This window comes from Heterodontus francisci, chromosome 9 (assembly GCF_036365525.1).
Source record: "Heterodontus francisci isolate sHetFra1 chromosome 9, sHetFra1.hap1, whole genome shotgun sequence".
NCBI classification, from domain to species: domain Eukaryota; kingdom Metazoa; phylum Chordata; class Chondrichthyes; order Heterodontiformes; family Heterodontidae; genus Heterodontus; species Heterodontus francisci.
Window position 1 is genome coordinate 100,426,673 of NC_090379.1, and position 20,804 is coordinate 100,447,476.

At 45.5% G+C, this 20,804-nt stretch overlaps 1 protein-coding gene across 3 annotated transcripts in view; it reads right to left on the reverse strand.

The window, feature by feature from the left end:
* The window catches only part of LOC137373939 (sushi domain-containing protein 6-like), a 60,321-nt gene that overhangs the window by 16,158 nt on the left and 23,359 nt on the right, over positions 1 to 20,804 (reverse strand). For 2 of the 3 annotated variants that reach the window (XM_068039596.1, XM_068039594.1), the window contains exons 3-5: positions 10,181 to 10,378; positions 3,862 to 4,000; positions 2,845 to 3,260 (exon numbers count right to left, since the gene is read on the reverse strand). In XM_068039596.1, coding sequence (XP_067895697.1) covers positions 2,845 to 3,260; positions 3,862 to 4,000; positions 10,181 to 10,378 — 753 coding nt within the window. The remainder of the gene's footprint in view (positions 1 to 2,844; positions 3,261 to 3,861; positions 4,001 to 10,180; positions 10,379 to 20,804) is intronic. The other variant, XM_068039597.1, reaches the window with a different exon arrangement.

Below are 20,804 nucleotides of genomic sequence, written 5' to 3' on the forward strand. Positions count from 1 at the left end.
TAGAGGGAGTCGGGGAGAGAGAGAGAGAGCGAACGCGAGAGGGAGTCGGGGAGAGAGAGAGAGAGCGAACGCGAGAGGGAGTCGGGGAGAGAGAGAGAGAGCGAACGCGAGAGGGAGTCGGGGAGAGAGAGAGAGAGCGAGCGCGAGAGGGAGTCGGGGAGAGAGAGAGAGAGAGCGAGCGCGAGAGGGAGTCGGAGAGAGAGAGAGCGAGCGCGAGAGGGAGTCGGGGAGAGAGAGAGAGAGCGAACGCGAGAGGGAGTCGGGGAGAGAGAGATAGCGAACGCGAGAGGGAGTCGGGGAGAGAGAGAGAGAGCGAACGCGAGAGGGAGTCGGGGAGAGAGAGAGAGAGCGAACGCGAGAGGGAGTCGGGGAGAGAGAGAGAGCGAACGCGAGAGGGAGTCGGGGAGAGAGAGAGAGCGAACGCAAGAGGGAGTCGGGGAGAGAGAGAGCGAACGCAAGAGGGAGTCGGGGAGAGAGAGAGAGAGAACGCAAGAGGGAGTCGGGAGAGAGAGAGAGAGAGAGCGCGCGAGAGGGAGTCGGGAGAGAGAGAGAGAGAGAGAGCGCGCGAGAGGGAGTCGGGGAGAGAGAGAGCGAACGCAAGAGGGAGTCGGGAGAGAGAGAGAGAGAACGCAAGAGGGAGTCGAGAGAGAGAGAGCGCGCGAGAGGGAGTCGGGGAGAGAGAGAGAGGGAGAGAGAGCGCGCGCGAGAGGGAGTCGGGGAGAGAGAGAAAGCGTGCGCGAGAGGGAGTCGGGGAGAGAGAGAGTGAGAGAGAGAGACCGCAAGAGGGAGTCGGGGAGAGAGAGAGAGAGGGAGAGAGAGCGCGCGCGAGAAGGAGTCGGGGAGAGAGAGAAAGCGTGCGCGAGAGGGTGTCGGGGGGAGAGAGAGAGAGTGAGCGCGAGAGGGAGTTGGGGAAAGAGAGAGCGCGCACGAGAGGGACTCGGGAAGAGATAGAGAGGCAGAGAGAGAGAGAGATGCACACAGAGTGGGAGGCAGAGAGAGAGTGAGAGATCGAGGTAGAAGGAGGCACAGGGAGTGAGTGGGAGGCAGAGAGAAAGATAGACTGACAAAGAGAGAGAGAGAGAGAGAGAGTGTGCCTCGGCAGGAAATTTGTTTTTTTACGTTTAGCTTCCGTATAAAATGGAGCTTCAATTAAGTGAAGGACGGAGAAACACAATAAACAGAAGGTCCCTGTATTGTAAGTTAGTCAGCATTCGACAAACACAAGGCCCATTGAAGCCAGCAGAGAGAGAAAATGCCAGACCTCACTGCACTCCAACTGTATCACCAGAAAAGGCTGAACTGAACATGTGCTTGAAGAGCAACCAATGCCTTGAAGAGATGTGGCTGTATTTGAGCTGGTTTCACATGGGCAGCAGACAACAAGATGGGTGGCATCTAGAGACAGGGGTGGGGCAGGACATCTCAGTACCAGAAAGGAAGATTCAACCCCAGCACTCATTTGCTGTGTAACAGCTGAGTGTGATGTGTGGCACTTGGGGGAAGGTGAACAAAAAGTGTATGAAGGTGATCCCCAATACAATGACATTCCAATGGTCAATGAGATCACCAAAATAAAAGCACCCCAAAAAGTCAACGCCCAGATTTAACCCTAGATGGCCCAATCTGATGGATTTCAGGAATGGTATATGTGTGGACTCAGACAAGCTCTCCCTAAATGACAAGAAATCTAACTGTCCCCATTCAAATTCACCATTAGTAGTTTGGGTCAAATGTAGTTCATGATTTGCGAAGCATTTCAGCAGAGAGAGTGACTGCATAAAAGTCTGGTCTCCTCTGCTTTCTGTTAAGAACACTATCGCTTGCTCACTCACACTCCACATTAACTTGATGACCCCTTGGTGGGAAGGGGAATGCCAACCTGGTCCAATGTGAATGCTCATCTGATGTTGGGCTGGATGTTGAGGCAATGAAGGGAATTTACTCTGCATGCAACTCATTCTAGAGCCAACCAGAATTTGTAGAGAGGAACCGAGCAATTTAACTAACACGGGAGTGTTTGATGGGAGTGTAGAGGGAGCTTTACTGTGTATCTAACCAGTTTTATTTCCTTTTTTCCTTTCAGGGAGCTTTACTCAGTATCTAACCTGCCCTGGGAGTGTTTGATGGGACAGTGCAGAGGGAGCTTTACTCTGTATCTAACATGTGTTGCACCTGCCCTGGGAGTGTTTGATGGAACAGTGTAGAGGGAGCTTTACTGGGTTGGTGAGAAGTGGCTCCCAGAACTTTTGGAGGGCAGTGAAAGATGGTGAAAACGAGAGCAATGTAGCTCAATAACAGGAGTGTATTTTGAGCTCATCCAAAATTCTGCTATCCATATTCTAACTCACACCAAGTCCCATTCACCAATCACCCCTGTGCTCACTGACCAACATTGGCTCCCAGTCCGACAATGCCTCGATCTTACAAGCCTCCAAGAGCTCGGCATTCCGTCAATTCTGCCCTCTTGAGCATCCCCAATTTTCATCACTCCACCATTGGTGACCGGGCCTTCAGCTACCCAGGCCCTAAGCTCTTGAATTCCCTCCCTGAACCTCCCTACATTGCCTCCTCTCTCTCCTTTTAGATGCTCCTACCACTTTGACCAAGTTTTTGGTCACATCTTCTAACATCATCTTATTTGGTTTGGTGTCAAATTTTGTCTGATAACGTTCCTGTGAAGTGCCTTGGGGCGTTTTACTACATTAAAAGGTGATATATAAATGCAAATTGTTGTTGTTATCCAAACTCTTCCCACCTAGGACTTCCTGCATCACCCAATTCATCCTCCACTTATTCAGTCAAAGACCTACAAAAAGATAAGGCCTGTAGGAGGCGCCTGCTTACCATCAGCAGATCCCACAGGGGAGGCAAGGGACAGAAGGCTCTGTACGTCGCTGCTCTCAGAGTCCTGAGTGTCCGAAGCCCGAGACAGCCTCAGTGTGGATCCAAGGGAGTGAGCAGGGGAGGAGAGGGCAGGCTGATGAATCAGAACAGTCTCTGAGCGGCTGCCACTGCAATGGGCTTCAGCACCCCTGGGGCTTTCCGGGCAGTTGTTAGCACCTCTGCTGTGGCAAGCGTCCTCCTCTGGAGTCTCCTCACCTGGAACCAGCCCCTCCGCCAAGACAATCTGTACCCGGGAGCCAGAAGGTGGGATGGCAGCGCCCGAACTGCCGTACACAGCTTCTTCATAGGAGGGCAGTGACACAGGAACCCCATCCACTACGATGGATACTTGATCCCCCGACACTCCCTGATCTCGCCTGGGGACAGAGACACACACATTGTTAAGCCCAACAGGCCTTTCACATTGGCCCAGACTTCAGGAAACCTTGAGGAACATCAAGAGTAGGCCACTAGATCATGATTGACATGCGTCTTAACACCATTCACCCACCTTGATTCCATAACAGTGTCAGAGACTCACAAGCTTTCCTTTCCCTGACCCCCTCACCCATAAGAGTTCCAGACTTCCACCATTTCCCCCCTGTCCCCACCAAGTGTCCCAGAATCACAATATTTGCCCCCTTCCCCATTGTCCCAGACTCTCAATCTTCGCTCCCTCCACTGCAAGTGTCTCAGACTCACAATCCCGCCTCCCCCCAGCCCCGCATGTCCCAGACACACAATCCCCCCCTCACCCCTCACCCCTCCGCCCCCTGTGGCCTAGACATACAATCCCCCTTTCTCCAACACAAGCATCCCAGATACACAATCCCCCCTTCCCCCATGTCCCAGACATACAATCCCCCCTTCCCCCATGTCCCAGACATACAATCCCCCCTTCCCCCATGTCCCAGACATACAATCCCCCCTTCCCCTCCTCCCCAATATGTCCCAGACTCTTAATCGTTCTTCACTCACCTGTTGTGGTGAAATGATTTCAGTTTTGGTTGCAGTAAAACAAATAAAACTACTAGGAGGAGGATCAGGGCGACAGAGCTGGCAGTGGACGCAACTATCGACAGTGTTGGAACTCCAATACTTGCCTCTGTATTTTTATCTAAATGGAGGAGGTTAAACAGAATGAGCGTGCCTTCTCAACATCTGTAAGAATTAACAATGTCATGTACCCAATAATCTGAGATACTCTGTGTAAATCGCATCCATGGCTGGAATTGACAATGTAATGCACACAATAATCAGATATAAAGTGTAAATCAGGCAGAAGGGGTTTTCTGTACATCTAAGAATATAAACACCCACACCCAATCTATTTTCTGGTAGACTGATCCCATTCACAGCAATTGCAGAGAAATCCAGGTGTGTCCATTTTTGAGGCCCACGTGGGAGTGAAGGAAAGGCTGCATGCCCTGAACTCGAATGGTGAGGCCCAAGACACCCCCCGATAATGGGCATTATAATGGATACAGCAAAAAGGGGTGCAAGGTCAGGCCATTGCTTGCATCACACGATCCTCAGGTAAGTGGGTCTGGGGAGGCTCGGGGCCCAGGTTTGGGCGAATGATTGTGAGGTCAGGAGGAGCACTCATTCTCCTCTGAGCTCCACATTTAGGTATGTTTATGGGTTAAAAAAAAACCTTACCTTGTTTTTAGTGGCTGAACCCTGGGCCTGGTTTGTCCCGAGTGGGAAGGCATTAACTGCCTCAGGGAAAACCAATTTTGAAGTGGAGGCTTCAAACAGGTGTTAGACCCCATAATTGCATATGCAAAGGACTCAACTCCTGCTTCAGGCCTGGGTAAAAGGAATCCTATTCTTTTAACTGTCCCAAAATGGCGGCTGGCAGACTTCCGGCCGGAACTGTATGCATGCTTCCTGTCCGCCATAATGGCTTAGTAGATCAGTTAGTGCCCAAATTTGCAGGCCAGCGAGTTGAAGCTGCTGGTGAGTGGAATCCATGAGCAATCCTGAAGCAGATACTAATCCTCAGTATAAAGAGAGCATGCTAGAATTTTATAAATCACTGGTTAGGCCTCAGCTGGACAGCAGGAAAAATGTAACGGCATTAGAAAGTGTACAGAGGAGATTTAATAGGATGTTCCGAGGGATGAGGGACTTCAATTATGCGGAGAGGTTGGAAAAGTTAGGACTGTTCTCCTTGGAACAGAGAAGGTTACGACGGGACTTAACAGAGGTTTCAAAAGAGTAAATAGGAAAAGAAAAATTCCCCCTGGACAGTGGATCAATAACTAGAGGTCATGGATTCAGAATCATTGGAAAAAGATCTAGAGCTGAGATGAGAAATGTTTTCACTTAGGAGTTTTCAGAATTTGGGACATTTTACCTGAAAGGTGATGGAAGCTAATTCCATAAATAATTTTAAAAAGGGATTTGGACCGATACTTGAAGATGAGGAACCTACAGGGTCATGGACAAAAAGTGGGAATGTGGGACCAAGCGCAACCATTCTTTCAAAGAGCCAGCACAAGCTCAATGGGAGAATGGCCTCCTTCCATGTTGTAAGTTTCTATGATTCTGTGCAAAATTTCAGGGTCATTTTTGGTCTCCCTTCACCCAGTCCTACTGAATGTGTTTCTTTTGAGTTCATGCGAGAATCTGAGAAAGCAGGATTATAATAACTGAAGGACCAAGAGTGGCTCAGAGTCAGAGCCATAAAAGGTACAACTGGGAAGAAAAGCTTTGGGATTGTGTTTTCCCTCTGGGATAACCCTGAAGCGAGAGAGAAATTTAGCCCGACAGAAGAATGTGCCTTTTCTTTTCCTAATTCATTCACTGGATATAAGCGTCACCTGCAAAGCCAGCATTTATTACCTATCCCGAATCATCCTTGAGAAAGTGGTGGTGAGCTGCCTGCTTGAATACAACTGAGCAGCTTGTTAGGCTATTTCAGAGGGCAGCTAAGAGTACTTAGAAACATAGAAAATAGGAGCAGGAGTAGGCCATTCGGCCCTTCGAGCCTGCTCCACCATTCATTATGACCATGGTTGATCATCCAACTCAGTAGCTCGTTCCCACTTTCGCCCCATACCCTTTGACCCCTTTAGACCCAAGAGCAATATCTAACTCCTTCTTGAAAACCTACAAAGTTTTGGCCTCAATTGCTTTCTGTAATAACGAATTCCCACAGGTTCACCACTCTCTGGGTGAAGAAATTTCTCCTCATCTCAGTCCTGAAAGGTTTACCCTGTATCCTTAGACTATGACCCCTGGTTCTGGACTCCCCCACCATAGGGAACATCCTTCCTGAATCTACCCTGTCAAGTCCTGTTAGAATTTTATAGGTTTCTATGAGATCCCCCCTCATTCTTCTGAACTCTAGCGAATATAATCCTAACTGACGCATCTCTCCTCATACGTCAGTCCCACCATCCCAGGAATCAGTCTGATAAACCTTTGCTGCACTCCCTCTATAGCAAGAACATCCTTCCTCAGATAAGGAAACCAAAACTGCACACAATATTCCAGGTGTGGCCTCACCAAGGCCCTGTATAATTGCAGCAAGACATCCCTACTCCTGTACTCGAATCCTTTCGCTATGAAGGCCAACATACCATTTGCCTTTTTTACCACCTGTTGCACCTGTATGCTTACCTTCAGCGACTGGTGTACGAGAACACCCAGGTCTCGTTGCATATTCCCCTCTCTCAGTTTATAGCCGTTCAGATAATAATCTGCCTTCCTGTTTTTGCTACCAAAGTGGAGAACCTCACATTTATCCACATTATACTGCATCTGCTATGCATTAGCCCACTCACTCAACTTGTCCAAATCACCCTGAAGCCTCTCTACATCCTCCTCACAACTCACCCTCCCACCCAGTTTTGTGTCATCTGCAAATTTGGAAATATTACATTTAGTTCCCTCATTTAAATCCATTAATGTATATTGTGAATAGCTGGGGTCCTAACACTGATCCCTGCGGTACCCCACTAGTCACTGCCTGCCATTCGGAAAAAGACCCATTTATCCCTACTCTGTTTCCTGTCCGCCAACCAATTTTCTATCCATTGCAATACACTACCCCCAATCCCATGTGCTTTAATTTTACATGCCAATCTCTTATGTGGAACTTTGTCGAAAGCCTTCTGAAAGTCCAAATAAAGCACATCCACTGGCTCCCTCTCATCAACTCTACTCGTTACATCCTCGAAGAATTCTAGTAGATTTGTCGAGCATGATTTCCCTTTCGTAAATCCATGCTGACTCTGCCCGATTCTATCACTGTTCTCAAAGTGCTCTGCTATAAAATCTTTGATAATGGACTCTAGAATTTTCCCCACTACTGACGTCAGGCTGACTGGTCTATAATTCCCTACTTTCTCTCTACCTCCCTTTTTAAATAGTGGGGTCACATTAGCTACCCTCCAATCTGTAGGAACTGTTCCAGAGTCAATAGAATCTTAGAAGATGACCACCAATGCATCCACTATTTCTAGGGCCACTTCCTTAGGTACTCTGGGATGCGTACCATCAGGCCATTTCTCTACCAATACTGATTTCTTTCAGTTCCTCTCTCTCACTAAGCCCTGTGTTCACCAACATTTCTGGTATGATATTTGTGTCCTCCTTTGTGAAGACAGAACCAAAGTATGCATTTAGTTGGTCAGCCATTTCTTTATTCCCCATAATAAATTCTCCTGTTTCTGACTGTAAGGGACCTACATTTGTCTTCACCAATCTTGTTCTCTTCACATACCTATAGAAACTTTAACAGTCAGTTTTTATGTTCCCCGTAAGCTTGCTGTCGTACTCTATTTTCCCCTTCGTAATCATTCCCTTGGTCCTCCTTTGCTGAATTCTAAACTGCTCGCAATCCTCATGTCTGTTGTTTTTCCTGGCAAATTTATATGCCTCTTTCTTGGATCTAATGCTATCTCTAATTTCCATTGTAGGCCATGGTTTGGCTACCTTTCCCGTTTTACTTTTGCGCCAGACAGGGATAAACAATTGTTGCAGTTCAGTCATGCACTCTTTAAATGTTTGCCATTGCCTATCCACCGTCATCCCTTTAAGTAATGTTTCCCAATCCGTCATGGCCAACTCACGCCTCATACCTTCTTAGTTTCCTTTATTAAGATTCAGGACCCTAGTCTCAGAATCAACTATGTCACTCTCCATCTTGATGGAGAATTCTATCATATTATGGTCGCTAGCCCCCAAGGGGTCTCGCACCACTAGATTGTCAAGTATTCCTCTCTCATTACACAATACCCAGTCTAGGATGGCCTGTTCTCCAGTTGGTTCCTCAATTTATTAGTCCAGAAAACCATTCTGTATACACTCCAAGAATTCCTCCTCTACGGTATTGTGACTGATTTGATTTGCCCAATATATATTATCAGATTAATGTCACCCATAATTACAGATGTTCCTTTATCGCATGAATCTCTAATTTCCTGTTTAATGCCACTCCCAACATCACCACTACAGAGGCAGTCACAGTGCTCCAGATCTGGAGTCACTTATAGGACAGACCAGTAAGGACAGCAGATTTCCTTCCTTTAAATGGACATTAGTGAACACGATGGGTTTTTACGACATTCCAGTAGTTTCACTCTCTGGAGTTTAGAAGAATGACAGGAGATCTAATTGAGGTATATAAGATGATTAAGGGGATTGACAAAGTAGACATAGAGAGGATGTTTCCTCTTGTGGGGCAAACTAGAATGAGAGGTCATAGTTTTAGGATAAGGAGTAGCAGATTTAAAACAGAGATGAGGAGAAATTACTTCTTTCAAAGGGTCGTGAATCTGTGGAATTCAGTACCCCAGAATACGGTGGATGCCGGGACATTGGGGAAATTTAAGGAGATAGACAGATTTTTAATTAGAAATGGGTTGAAAGGTTATGGAGAATGTGCAGGAAAGTGGAGTTGAGGCCAAGATGAGATCAGCCTTGATCATATTGAATGGCGGAGCAGGCTCGAGGGGCTGAATTGCCTACTCCTGCTCCTAGTTCTTATGTTCTTATGTTCATGGTTACCATTACTGATACTAGCTTTTTATCCCACATTTTCTCTTCAATTATTTGAACTTAAATTTCCCAGCTGCCAAGGTGGGATTTGAACTCATGTCACCAGATCTTTAGTCCAGGCCTCTGGATGACTAGTCCAGTAACATTAGCACGATGCTACCATACCCATAACCTGAGGTGATCAAGACAGTCTCAAGACAGATGTGCAGCCAACAAAACTCAAGCAACTAGACTCGGTACCTCCTTCAACCTTCGTCCCAACTGGACTGGGATGGGGCACAGGGGGAAAAAGAGATGATCAAACCCAAATTGTACCAGGGTGTGGCAGGTGATGGGAAAGACCATCTAACCCAAACTATATTGGCAGGGATGGATGGGTGAGACCATCCAACTCAAACTGAGCTAGAATCAAATAAGGTACAGAATGAGAAAGGGAAAAAAAGACTGCAATCTAAGCGAGAAAAAAAGACAGAAAGAAGAATTTTTTAAAAATTGACTTCTTTTTTAATCTCCTAGAAGTTCATTCCTTCAGATTGTGAATTGTTCCAAGTGTTCATTTTCTGGGCCAGAATGGTTGATTAGCAGTCAGAACAATTGTAATGTCGCTAAAATGGGACTTGCGCTATTAATTACCAGACTTAACTTTCTGTGGTGAGTTTCAGGGGAATTAATGTGTAAATGAAGCAATTTCATGAAACTCACTAATGTCCTTACCTGCTCTGGCCTTATATGATTGCAGTCCTGCACCAAAATGACTGACCCCTGAAGGGGCCTTGCAACCCCTTCCATTGTACACGTGCAGCTAGGGATGGGTAGTAAATGCTGGATTGTCCAGTGATGCTCACATCCCGAGAACTAGCAAGGAAAACAATGTACATTCACATTCCTAACACTCCCACCACCCTGGGTTCAAGTCCCATTCCAAAGACCTGAGCACATAATTCAACCTAATATTCCCAATGCAGTAGTGAGAAACTGCTACACTGTCAGAGATGCCATCTTTCAGATGAGATATTAAACCGAGGCCCTGTTTACCCTTTCAGCTGGGCGTAAAAGATTCCATGGCACAATTCAAAAGATGATTTGGGGAGTTCTCCTATGTCCTGGCGAATATGATCTCATTTATGCTTGCGAAAGTTTGTCGTTCGCAAATTGGCTGCCTTGTTTCCTGCATTACAGTTTCAAAAAGTAATTCATGGAATGTCCCAATGTGATTTACAGCCAAAGGCCATGAAAAGGTGCAATTTCTATGCAACTCCAAGTTCTAGCAAGTGACCCCAGCACTGACCTGGGTTCAGCCTGCAGCTGATCTCCATTGCGGGCTGCCACTCTCCATTCTCGCAGGTCAGGTACTTGTAGTCTCCCTTCAGTGTGTAGCCCTCGTCGCAGAAGTACTCAATGACTGTCTTGGGCACAAAGCTGGCACAGGGCGAGGGGTGGCATGCGAAGCCGCCATTTTCTGGTTGCAACGGTTGCTGGCAGTCTGCTGGGAACAAAAATGGACAGTAATCAGTGAACATAGGAAATGGTGAATTTACTAACCATTCTTTATAATGTAAACGTGAGGGTCAGAAGTCTGACATCCTTGCTATCCGTATCTTAACTCGCATCAAGTCCTGTTCACCCATCACCCCTATGCTCCTTGGTCTACATTGCCAGACCAGGAACCAATGCCTCAATTCTAAAATTCTCATCTTTGTTTGCAGATTCCTCAATGGCCTCACCCCTCCCTATCTCTGTCACCTCCAGCCCTCCAACCCTCCAAGATCTCTGCACTCTTCCAATTCTAAACCCTTCTGTCTCTCTCCTCATTTACATCATTCCTTAAAACCCACCTCTTGGACCAAGCTTTTGCTCACCTGTCTCAATTCCTTTTTTGGCTGAGTTAATTTTTGTATTATCATTACCCTCCTTTCACATGAAGTGCTTTGGGGCACTTTACTGCGTTAAAGGCACTATACAAATGCAAGTTGTTTTTGCTGGGAGGTCACATGCATAGGAATGGTTATATGTGGGTTCTGTATGCTGCCACCTTATTTAAATCTGGCCAGAGATATTCATAGTCTGTAGCAGTGAAACATCAATCTTTATTGAATAACTATGTACACCACACTCGCCTGTGTCACTACTTCAACAGCCATGCTGCATCTGTACTCGAGTGTCTCTTACATCATCATGGTGGGCAGTATTCTTTACACTCTCTCAAGATTAACCCTTTCAGAGCCTTATACTACAGGAACTAGGTGGAACTGTGGGTCATATACTGAACTTTCACCTCAAGAGATCAGCTTAGAACAACAAGTTGAAATTCTGTTAGGCCAGCTGGCTCAAATGGTCCATTGGGAGATAAATTTGGATAGGCTCAGTCACGTTTTTCAATGGTCATTGCCCCGGTGACCATGTTATTGGTGAGTAAGTGCTGCTTAATAGCACTGTCAATGACATTTTACATCACTTTGCTGATGATTGAGAGTAGACTGATGAGGCAGTAATTGGCCGGATTGGATTTGTTCTGGTTTTTGTGGACAGGATATACCTGGGCAATTTTCCATTTTATGAGGGAGCTGCCAATGTTGTAGCTGTGCTAGAACAGCTTGGCTAGAGGCGCGGCTAGGTCTGGAGCACAAGTTTTCAGCATTACAACTGCGATGTTGTCAGGGCCCATAGATTTTCTTGTATCTAGTGCACTCACGTGGAGTGAATCTAATTATCTGAAGATGACATCTATTCAGGTGGGGACCTCAGAAGGAGGTCGAGATTGATCATCCACTCGGTACTTCTGACTAGGGGGAAGGGATGGGGGTAGAAAGGGGCTGGGGTGGGGGTTTCCTGTTTGGGAGGGCAGAGTTAGACAGATTTTTGATAGACAAGGGAGTCCAGGGTTATGGGGAACAGGAAGAAAATTAGAGTTGAGGCCACAGTATGATCAGCCATGATCTTATTAATGGTGGAGCAGGCTCGAGGGGAAGAATGGCCTACTCCTGCTCCTATTTCTTAAAATTTTTCTTAGGAGTTGGTTGCAAACACTTCAGCCTTATCTTCAAGAGTTGGCCTGCTCGTGGTGCTATGGAGGCTCTCGTGGGCATTGAATTTCCCGCACCCAGAGTTCATTCTGTGCCCTTGCTACCCTCAGCGCTTCTTCTAAATAGTGTTCAACATGGATTCATCATCAGCTGAGGGCGAGCAGCAGGAGATTTCCTTGTCTATGTTTGACCTGATCCCATGAGATTTCATGAGGTCTAAGAGTCAATACTGAGGACACCCAGGACCACTCCCTCCCGGCCATATACCACTGTGCTGCCACCTCTGGTAGGTCTGTCCTGTCAGTGGGAGGAGTCAGGGAGGTTTGCTGAAAGGTATCAATCTGTGAGTATGACTATGTTCCCAAATGCTTGTGAGGCGAGCTTTTTGTTGGGTTGTCCGGGCAGGGTATGCCTTTGTTTTGTCCGGTGCCTCGGTTGATGCCGGGTCGTCTGTCCAGTTTTATTATTACAGTTTTCCCTAGCGGTTTGATACAGCCGAGGGGCTGGCTAGGCCATTTCAGAGAGCTGTTAAGAGTCAACCACGTTGCTGTGGGTCTGGAGTAATATATCGGCCAGACTGGGCAATGACAACAGATTTCTTCCCCAAAAGGATATTGGTGAACCAGCTGGGTTTTTACAAGTCTGTAGTTTCATGGTCACCAGTACCGAGACTAGCTTTTTGTTCCAGATTTATTTAATTAACTGAATTTAAATTTCACAGCTGCTATGGTGAGATTTGAACCCACGCCTCCCAATCATAAGCCCAGACCTCTGAATTGCTAGTTCAGCAGCATAACCATGAGGCTGCAGGATCCCCACACATTACAACAATGGTAAAGTGGTTTTGAATGGCCTATGTTCTGAAAAACATTGTATAAATGCAAGCTCGTTCTTTCTTTTCAATGACTGTCATGCTGGGCCCCCACCTGCCAAGAATGAGGCACATTAATTTTGTCATGAACATTGATTTTAAACTGTTACTGGAGTGAAGAAAGGACTTGTTAAACAGATCAGCCGTGGCTGGTAAAGATATTTACATATTAACAGATGGTGGTTGGATCTGGCAGCATCTGTGGTGAGAGAAGCAGAGTTAACGTTTCAGGTCAGTGACCCTTCTTCAGAACTAGCAGATATTAGAAATGTAAAAGGTTTTAAGCAAGTAAAGCGGGGTGGGGCAAGAGATAACAAAGGAGGTGGTGTTGGTAGGACAAGTTCACAGAGAATACCCAACCAGAAGGTCATGGAGCAAAGGCAAACAATATGTTAATAATGTGCTGAAAGACAAAGCATTAGTATAGATAGGTACAGATAGGGTTAATGGACTGAAAACTGAACAGCCACAAGCACAAACATGAAAAAAAACAGTGGGTAGGCAAACTGAACAAACTAAGATCAAATAAAATAAACACAAAAAAATTATTTTTTATTTTTTTAGCGAGCTCGAAGAACCGTAACAACAACTCTTCAGATATTGCCTCAAACCTTTCCACTTTATTTTTCTTCTGCTCTTTTCTGTCTCTATTTGCATGTGTGTATCGCGTATGTATGCTAGCGTGGGTGTGTTGTGTATCTGTAGGCATTAACCAAATTAGAGTTTAAGTTTAATAAATTTCAACTTTTCATCTTTAAACCTAACAAAGCATGTTTGTGCTGGTTTCTTTGCCTTATAATTGGAAAGCGGTGAACAAGGATTCACCAAGGGGGAGCTAAAAACACGGTGTGTTTAAAATTAAACCCTGTTACATTAAGACCAGGTGAAGGCTGAAAGGAAACCCTAGACCTCTTTCTCAACTGGTCGCAACAATGACAAACAAGCTCAGTGCCAAAAGGCGTAACAATACCACTGATCGTGTAAGCTGGACAGCTGCCACATTCCTGTCCAGAATATGATACTACTCTCAGTGAAATGCCCATTGTTGGAGGGAATGAGCAGATCAGACGGACAATAGCAATTCACAGTACATGGTCAGGGTATGAGCTGAGCTCACTCTCGCTTTACTGAGTCAGGGAGAGAGAGAGTGGGGAGAAGAAATGAGAGAGTGGAAGAGAGAGCAGAGAGAGCTCAAGACAGATACAGATATATACACACACAGATAGAGACAGACAGATAGGAGAGCATGAGACAGAGACACACACAAACGAGAAACCAGGAGACAAGAGATAGAGAAACACAAAGGAGAGAGAATGAGACAAACAAAGGGGGAGGAAGACAGGAAAAAGCCAGAGATTTATTTTTATTCGTTCATGCGATGTGGGTATCGCTGGCAAGGCCAGCATCCCTAAATGCCCTTGAACTGAATGTCCATCTAGGCCATTTCAGAGGGCATTTAAGAGTCAGCCACATTGCTTTTGTCTGGAGGCACATGTGGGCCAGACCAGGTAAGGACGGCAGATTTCCTTGCCTAAAAGGACATTAGTGAACCAAATGTTTTTTTTTTACAACAATCAATGATAGTAATGGTAACATGAAACTAAGACTAGCTTTCAATCCCAGATTTATTTATTAATTAATTGAATTTAATTTCACCAGCTGCCATGGTGGGATTTGAACCAGGGTATCAGCCTGGGCCTCTGGATTACTAGTTCAGTGGCATCACCACAATGCCACTGCCTCCCCCCAGCAAAGAGTGAAAGACACACACATACAAAAAAAAGAGATACAGATGAGAACACCCTAAACCACTGTACAGCCAATTTTGAAATGCAGTCACTGTTGCAATGTCGGAAACAAGGCAGTCAATTTGTGCACAGCAAGATCCCACAAGCAGTAATGTGACAATGACCAGATTATCTGTTTTTGTTGATGCTATTTGGAGGAGATACATTGAGCAGGATATCAGGAGAACTCTCCTGCTGTTTTTCGAATAACGTCACAGATCTTTTACATCCACCCGATAGGGGAGCAGGAATCTCCGTTTTATTGTCTCATCTGAAAGGTGACACTTTCGACTGTACCGCACTTGCTCTGAACTGCCCTGGCAGTGTCAACCAAGACTTTGTCTCAAGTCCCTGGAGTGGGCTTTAAGCCCATGACCTTCTGACTTAGAGACAAACTCTACAATGTAACAGGAAAAAACACACACACAGGAATGTGCTGCATTGGGAAGGCAAGAGATAGACCACAAAAGCATGGCACTGCCTTTAATAAGTTGAATGGGAGTTTAGTAAATGTATAATTGCAGTTTTATTAATTTTGTGACTTGCCTGCTCCCTAGGAAATCATCTGATGATTGCACAAAAGGCCTCATCTTGACATAATTGAGATGGTTTGATTACTGTACCATGCAAGGATAATCAGCCCTTTGTACTAACAACACAGAGAATGTGATCACTTATACTATTTAATCCAGATTCTCTTTTCCCTAGGAAATAAACAAAAAAAACAAAATGACTCAAATCAAATGATCCCAGCTGCAGGTAATTGACATGCATTAATGTTTTCCACAGAAAGGGCCTCGGTGAAAGGGAAATGCTCTCTGCGTGTAGGCAGGAACTGTGGGGAAAATAGACCCCACCCTCCGATATAAAGAAAACCTCCCCCTGTAGCCAAGCCCCCAGGAGTCAGCTTCCACCAGTGGAGAATAGAAAGTTCTTAGCTTCCTTCCCCTTCCCCAAGACTTAAAGGGGCATCACATCCTCAGCAAAGTAAGGAATCTGTCAGCGAAGGAGGATTATAAGCAGCGAATTGGTCCAATCTGCCTAGTCATGGGAACTGAGATAACAGCAGGCACCGCCAGCACAACAACAACTTGCATTTATATAGCGCCTTGAACCTAATAAAGCTGTCTCAAGGTGTTTCATGGGAGTATTCAGACAAAATTCTACACTGAGCCACGTAGGGGATTTTACAAGAGGTGGCCAACAGCTTGGTCAAAAGGGTAGGTCTCAAGGATTCCGAAGAAGGGTCACTGACCCGAAACGTTAACTCTGCTTCTCTTTCCACAGATGCTGCCAGACCTGCTGAGTGAATCCAGCATTTCTTGTTTTTGTTTCAGATTTCCAGCATCCGCAGTATTTTGCTTTTATTTTAGGTCTCAAGGATAATTGTCATAAAAGGAGGAGAGAGGGGTGGAGGCGTTTAGCGAGGAAATTCCATAGCTTAGTGCCTAGGCAGCTGAAGGCATTGGTGGACCAATGAAAATCAGCCATCATAAGAGGCGAGAATTGGAGGAATGCAGAGACGATCAAGAGGGATGAGGCTATAGAGGCACAGACTAAATAGATCCAGCAAGGGAGCTGTTCAAGGCTGGAATACAAATCCCACATTCTCGCTGCAAAGGCCAGAGAGCAGCAGACATCAGCATCTAACTAAATTCAGGAAACCCAAGAATCGGTATCAAGAGAAAGTCTCCCGCAGACCTGTGTAGCTTGCTCTGTGGCTCAAAATGCCCGTGTGAGCAGACTAGGCCCAACTTAAACTGGTCCTTCACCCGGTTTGCTTTCTGTGCCAAATGGGATGCTGTACTCCCCCACAAAAACAACAGACTACACTTCAAAAGTAATTTGTTTTCTCTTTGAGGTGTCCCAACATGAAAGGCACTAAATAAATGTAATCCTCCCTCCCCTCAGAATCATTGCATTGATGGATGGTTTCCTCTCAAACTCAGCTCTGTTTCATTTTCATGAGCAGTTCGGAACATAGAAACAGGAGGATGTCATTCAGCCCCTCGAGTCTGTTCTGACATTCAATTAGATCATGGTTGATCTGTACCTTGTCTGCTCTGATTAAGGGTTCCATATCCCTGAATATCCTTGCCTAGCAAAAATCTATCAATCTCACTTTTGAAATTTTCAGTTGACACACAGTCTCAACAGCTTGGTGGTGTTGGGGAGGTGGGGGGGGGGGGGTGGAGGAGAGGGCGGGTAGTGGGGGAAAAAATAAGAGTTCCAGATCTCCACTACCCTTGGTGTAGAAAAAGAAAATCAAATTAAGGATTGTGGAACCAGTCAAGTTTATATCCCATTGCAAAAGAAAGACTATCAGAAGGATGCACCATACGTGGCTAATTAAGGATGGTATAAAATTGGAAGAAAAGACATACAATGCTGCGAAGATTAGTGATAGGTCAAAAGTTTGGTAAAATTTAACACCACCACCTGCAACTTCCACTCCAAGCCACACACCATCCTGACTTGGAACTATATCGCCGTTCCTTCACTGTCACTGGGTCAAAATCCTGGAACTGCCTTCCTTACAGCACTGTGGGTGTACCTACACCACATGGACTGCAACAGTTCAAGAAGGCAACTCACCACCATCTTCTCAAGGGCAATTAGCGATGGGCAATAAATGCTGGCCTCGCCAGCGACACCCACATCCCAGGAACAAACAAAAAAAACCCAGCAAAGGATGGCTAACAAAAAGAGGAGAAAATTAGAGTGTGATAGTAAATGAGCAAGAAATATAAAAACAGTCAAAGCTTCTACAAGTATATAAAAAGGAAGAGAGTAGCTAAAGTAAACATTGGTCCCTTCGAGGGTGAGACTGGGGAATTAATAATGGGAAATAAGGGCATAGCAGAGACTTTAAACAAGTATTGTGTATTCTTTGAGGATGTAACAAGCAGGGTGAATAAAGGGGAACCAGTAGATGTAGTGTATTTGGATTTCCAAAGACAATAAGGTGCCACATAAAAAGTTACTACAGAAGAGCTCATGGTTTTGGGGGTAATATATTAGCATGGATAGAGAATTGGCTAGCTAACAGGAAACAGAGAGTCGAGATAAATAGGGCATATCAGGTTGGCAAACTGTAACTACTGGGGTGCCACAGGGATCAGTGATAGGGCCTCAACTATTTACAATCTATATTAAAAACTTCGATGAAGGGGCCAAGTGTATTGTAGCCAAATTTGTGGACTATACATAGATAGGTAGGAAAATAAGTTGTGAGAAAGACACAAAGTGCCTGCAAGGGCATATATATATATATATAGGTTAAGTGAGTGGGCTAAGATTTGGCAGATGGAACATAATGTGGGAAAATGTGAGGTTGTTGACTTTGGCAGGAAGAATAGAAAAGCAAAGTATTATTTACATGGAGCGACACGATAGAATGCTGCGGTACTGCGGGTCACAAAAGGTAAGCATGCAGGTACAGCAAGTAATTAGGTAGGTGGAAATGTGGAGTAACCAGTTCAGCCATGAACTTATTGAATGGCGGAGCAGGCTCGAAGGGCCAAGGAGCCTATTTCTGCTCCTAATTCACATGCTCGTATGCATTTAAGATTCTGAGGGGACTTGACAGGGTAGATGCCGAGAGGAAGTTTCCCCTCGTGGGGGAATCTAGAATTAGGGTGCACAGTTCCAAAATCAGGGGTCTCCCATTTAAATTGGAGATGAGGAGGAATTTCTTCTCTGAGGGCTGTTAGTGTTAGGAATTCTCCACCTGAGAGAGCAGTGGAGGCTGGGTCATTGAAGGTTGAGTTAGACTAGGTTATGGGGAGGCAGGCAGGAAAGTGGAGTTCAGTCCACCATTTAGATCAGCCATGATCTTATTGAATGGTGGAGCAGGCTGAAGGGGCCAAATGGTCTACTTCTGCTCCTATTTCTTATATTCTTATGAAGTCCACTCACTTACTGCAAATCCTGCTGTTTAGCATCACCCCTGAACGAATTCTAAAGGTTTTACCCCTTTGTGCTCGTCTCTCCCACACCAGAGGAAAATAGTTTCTCTCTATCTATGCAATCAAATCCTTTAATCAGCTTAAACATCTCAATTATATCACCCTTTAATCTTTTATATTCAAGGGAATACAAACCTAGTCTAGGCAACCTGTCCTCATAATTTAATCCTTTTAGCCAAAAAACATTCTGATGAATGTGCACTGCACCCTCCAAGGGTAGTATATCCTTCTTAAGGTGCAGTGCCCAGAACTGAATGGTATATTCCAGATGTGATCTAACCAGGGCTCCATACAACGTAACATAACTTCCACCCCTTTGTATTCCCGCCTTCGCGATCAAGGCTAACATTTTATTAGCCGTTTAATTATTTTTTTTTGTATTCACTTGATTTTAGTGATTTCTGTACAGGGACCCCTAAATCTCCCTGCTCCTCCACAATTCCTAGCATCTCATCATTTACAAAATACTCTGCTTTGTCTTAGGTCCAAAATGGATGACCTCACACTTTCGCACATGAAACTCCATCTGTCACAGTTGGATGAACTTCACGACTCGTGGTTCTGTACAAATACATTATTCTCCACTTTTCTCTTCTGCTTTCCATTATTGCATCAGGCTTCCTCACAACAGAGAGCAAAAGAAAGCCTGCATATGGATTTGGGCACAATGGGCTATCCCAAATCTGAAAACCCTGCATTAAGCCTATCAGATCGGCAGCAGGAATACAGCGCTTTCTGCACTGCCATGAATTCTAGGATAGACTTGCATAATGATCCCTTGCTTTATTTTGTCCAATAGCGAAGGAAAGGAAAATAAATACTGGGAATAATTCCGTGGTGGCAAGATTTGTGGATCTCCAGTTCCAGACTCCAGCCAAATGGAGGCAGTGTTGGCACCCATGGATTATTGCCACTTGTATATAGTTGTCTCAAATAAGGAGGTAATTGCCCAGACTGGGACGTATTACTGGGAAATGGGGGTGGGAGCACAAGAAAGGATACATCAAGATCAAACCTCAGAATGACAATGAAATATAAATCCCTGCACAGAATCTACATTGATAAACTTACACCAAGTACAAGATCTTCTCAGTAAATTACAAGCAATTTAAAAAAAAAGGAAGCTCAACACCATCCACAACAAAGCAGTCCACTGGTATCACAGCCCATCCACCACCTTAAAATATCCACCCGCTTCACCTCCAGCATACAGCGTGTACTATCTAGAAGATACACTGCAGCAACTCGCCAAGGCTTCTTCGACAGCCACCTACCAAACCTGCAAATTCCCACCTAGAAGAAGGGCAGCAAGGACAACGGAATACCAGCACCTCCAAGTCACACACAAAGCTGCAGAGGAACTATATCACCGCTCCTTCACTGTCACTGGGTCAAAATCCTGGAACTCCCTCCCTAACCTACACCACATGGAATGCAGTCATTCAAGGCAGCAGCTCACCGCCATCTTCTCAAGGGAAACTGGGAGAGGGCAACAAATGCTGGGCTTGCCAGCGACATCTACATCCCAAGATTGATTTAAAAAACAAATTTATATAGAGCCTACCACAAATTCAGGACGTCTCAAAGTGCTTCACAACCACTAAAGTACTTTTCCGAAGTGTAGTCACTTTTGGATACATTGAGGGTTTATGGTGGTGTCTGAATCATTGAAATTGAAGCAAAAGGCATCCTACTGGAGTTCGTGACAGAATTACAGCCCCTCATCCTCAGGCAGACATCGAACATCTTCAATATTATGCCTCATCCGCTTCCCGACTGGGTGACCAGCTGGGCAGCGAAGACAGTGCAGCCCCTGGGTAAGGGAAGGGCTAAGGAGCCACCTTTTCAATGCATGCCTGGTGCCCGCTACTGGGCAGTATGATCATGTGGAGGCCAGTCAAGGAGCCTATGGAGGGGACAAATAAAAGCACAACTCCAAGGTTTCACAACGAGGATTTGCAACCACAACCCACGGCAACTGGAAGCAGATGGAGCAGTATGGCCTCATTAATTAATAAATAATTAGCTGAGGGAAGGGCTGCATCTGACCACAGTCCATCAATTATTAATTAAGTTGCAATGAATTGAAACCAAACTGCGGTCACAGTTCCCAGTTCTATCTGCACAGCTTTCGCCACGGCTCAGTAGCAGCACTCTTGCCTGCGAGTCAGAAGGTCGTGGGTCAGATCCCACTCCAAAGACTGGAGAACATAATCCCGGCTCTCAATTTAGTGCAGCACTGCAGGCCACTCAATAGCTGTCC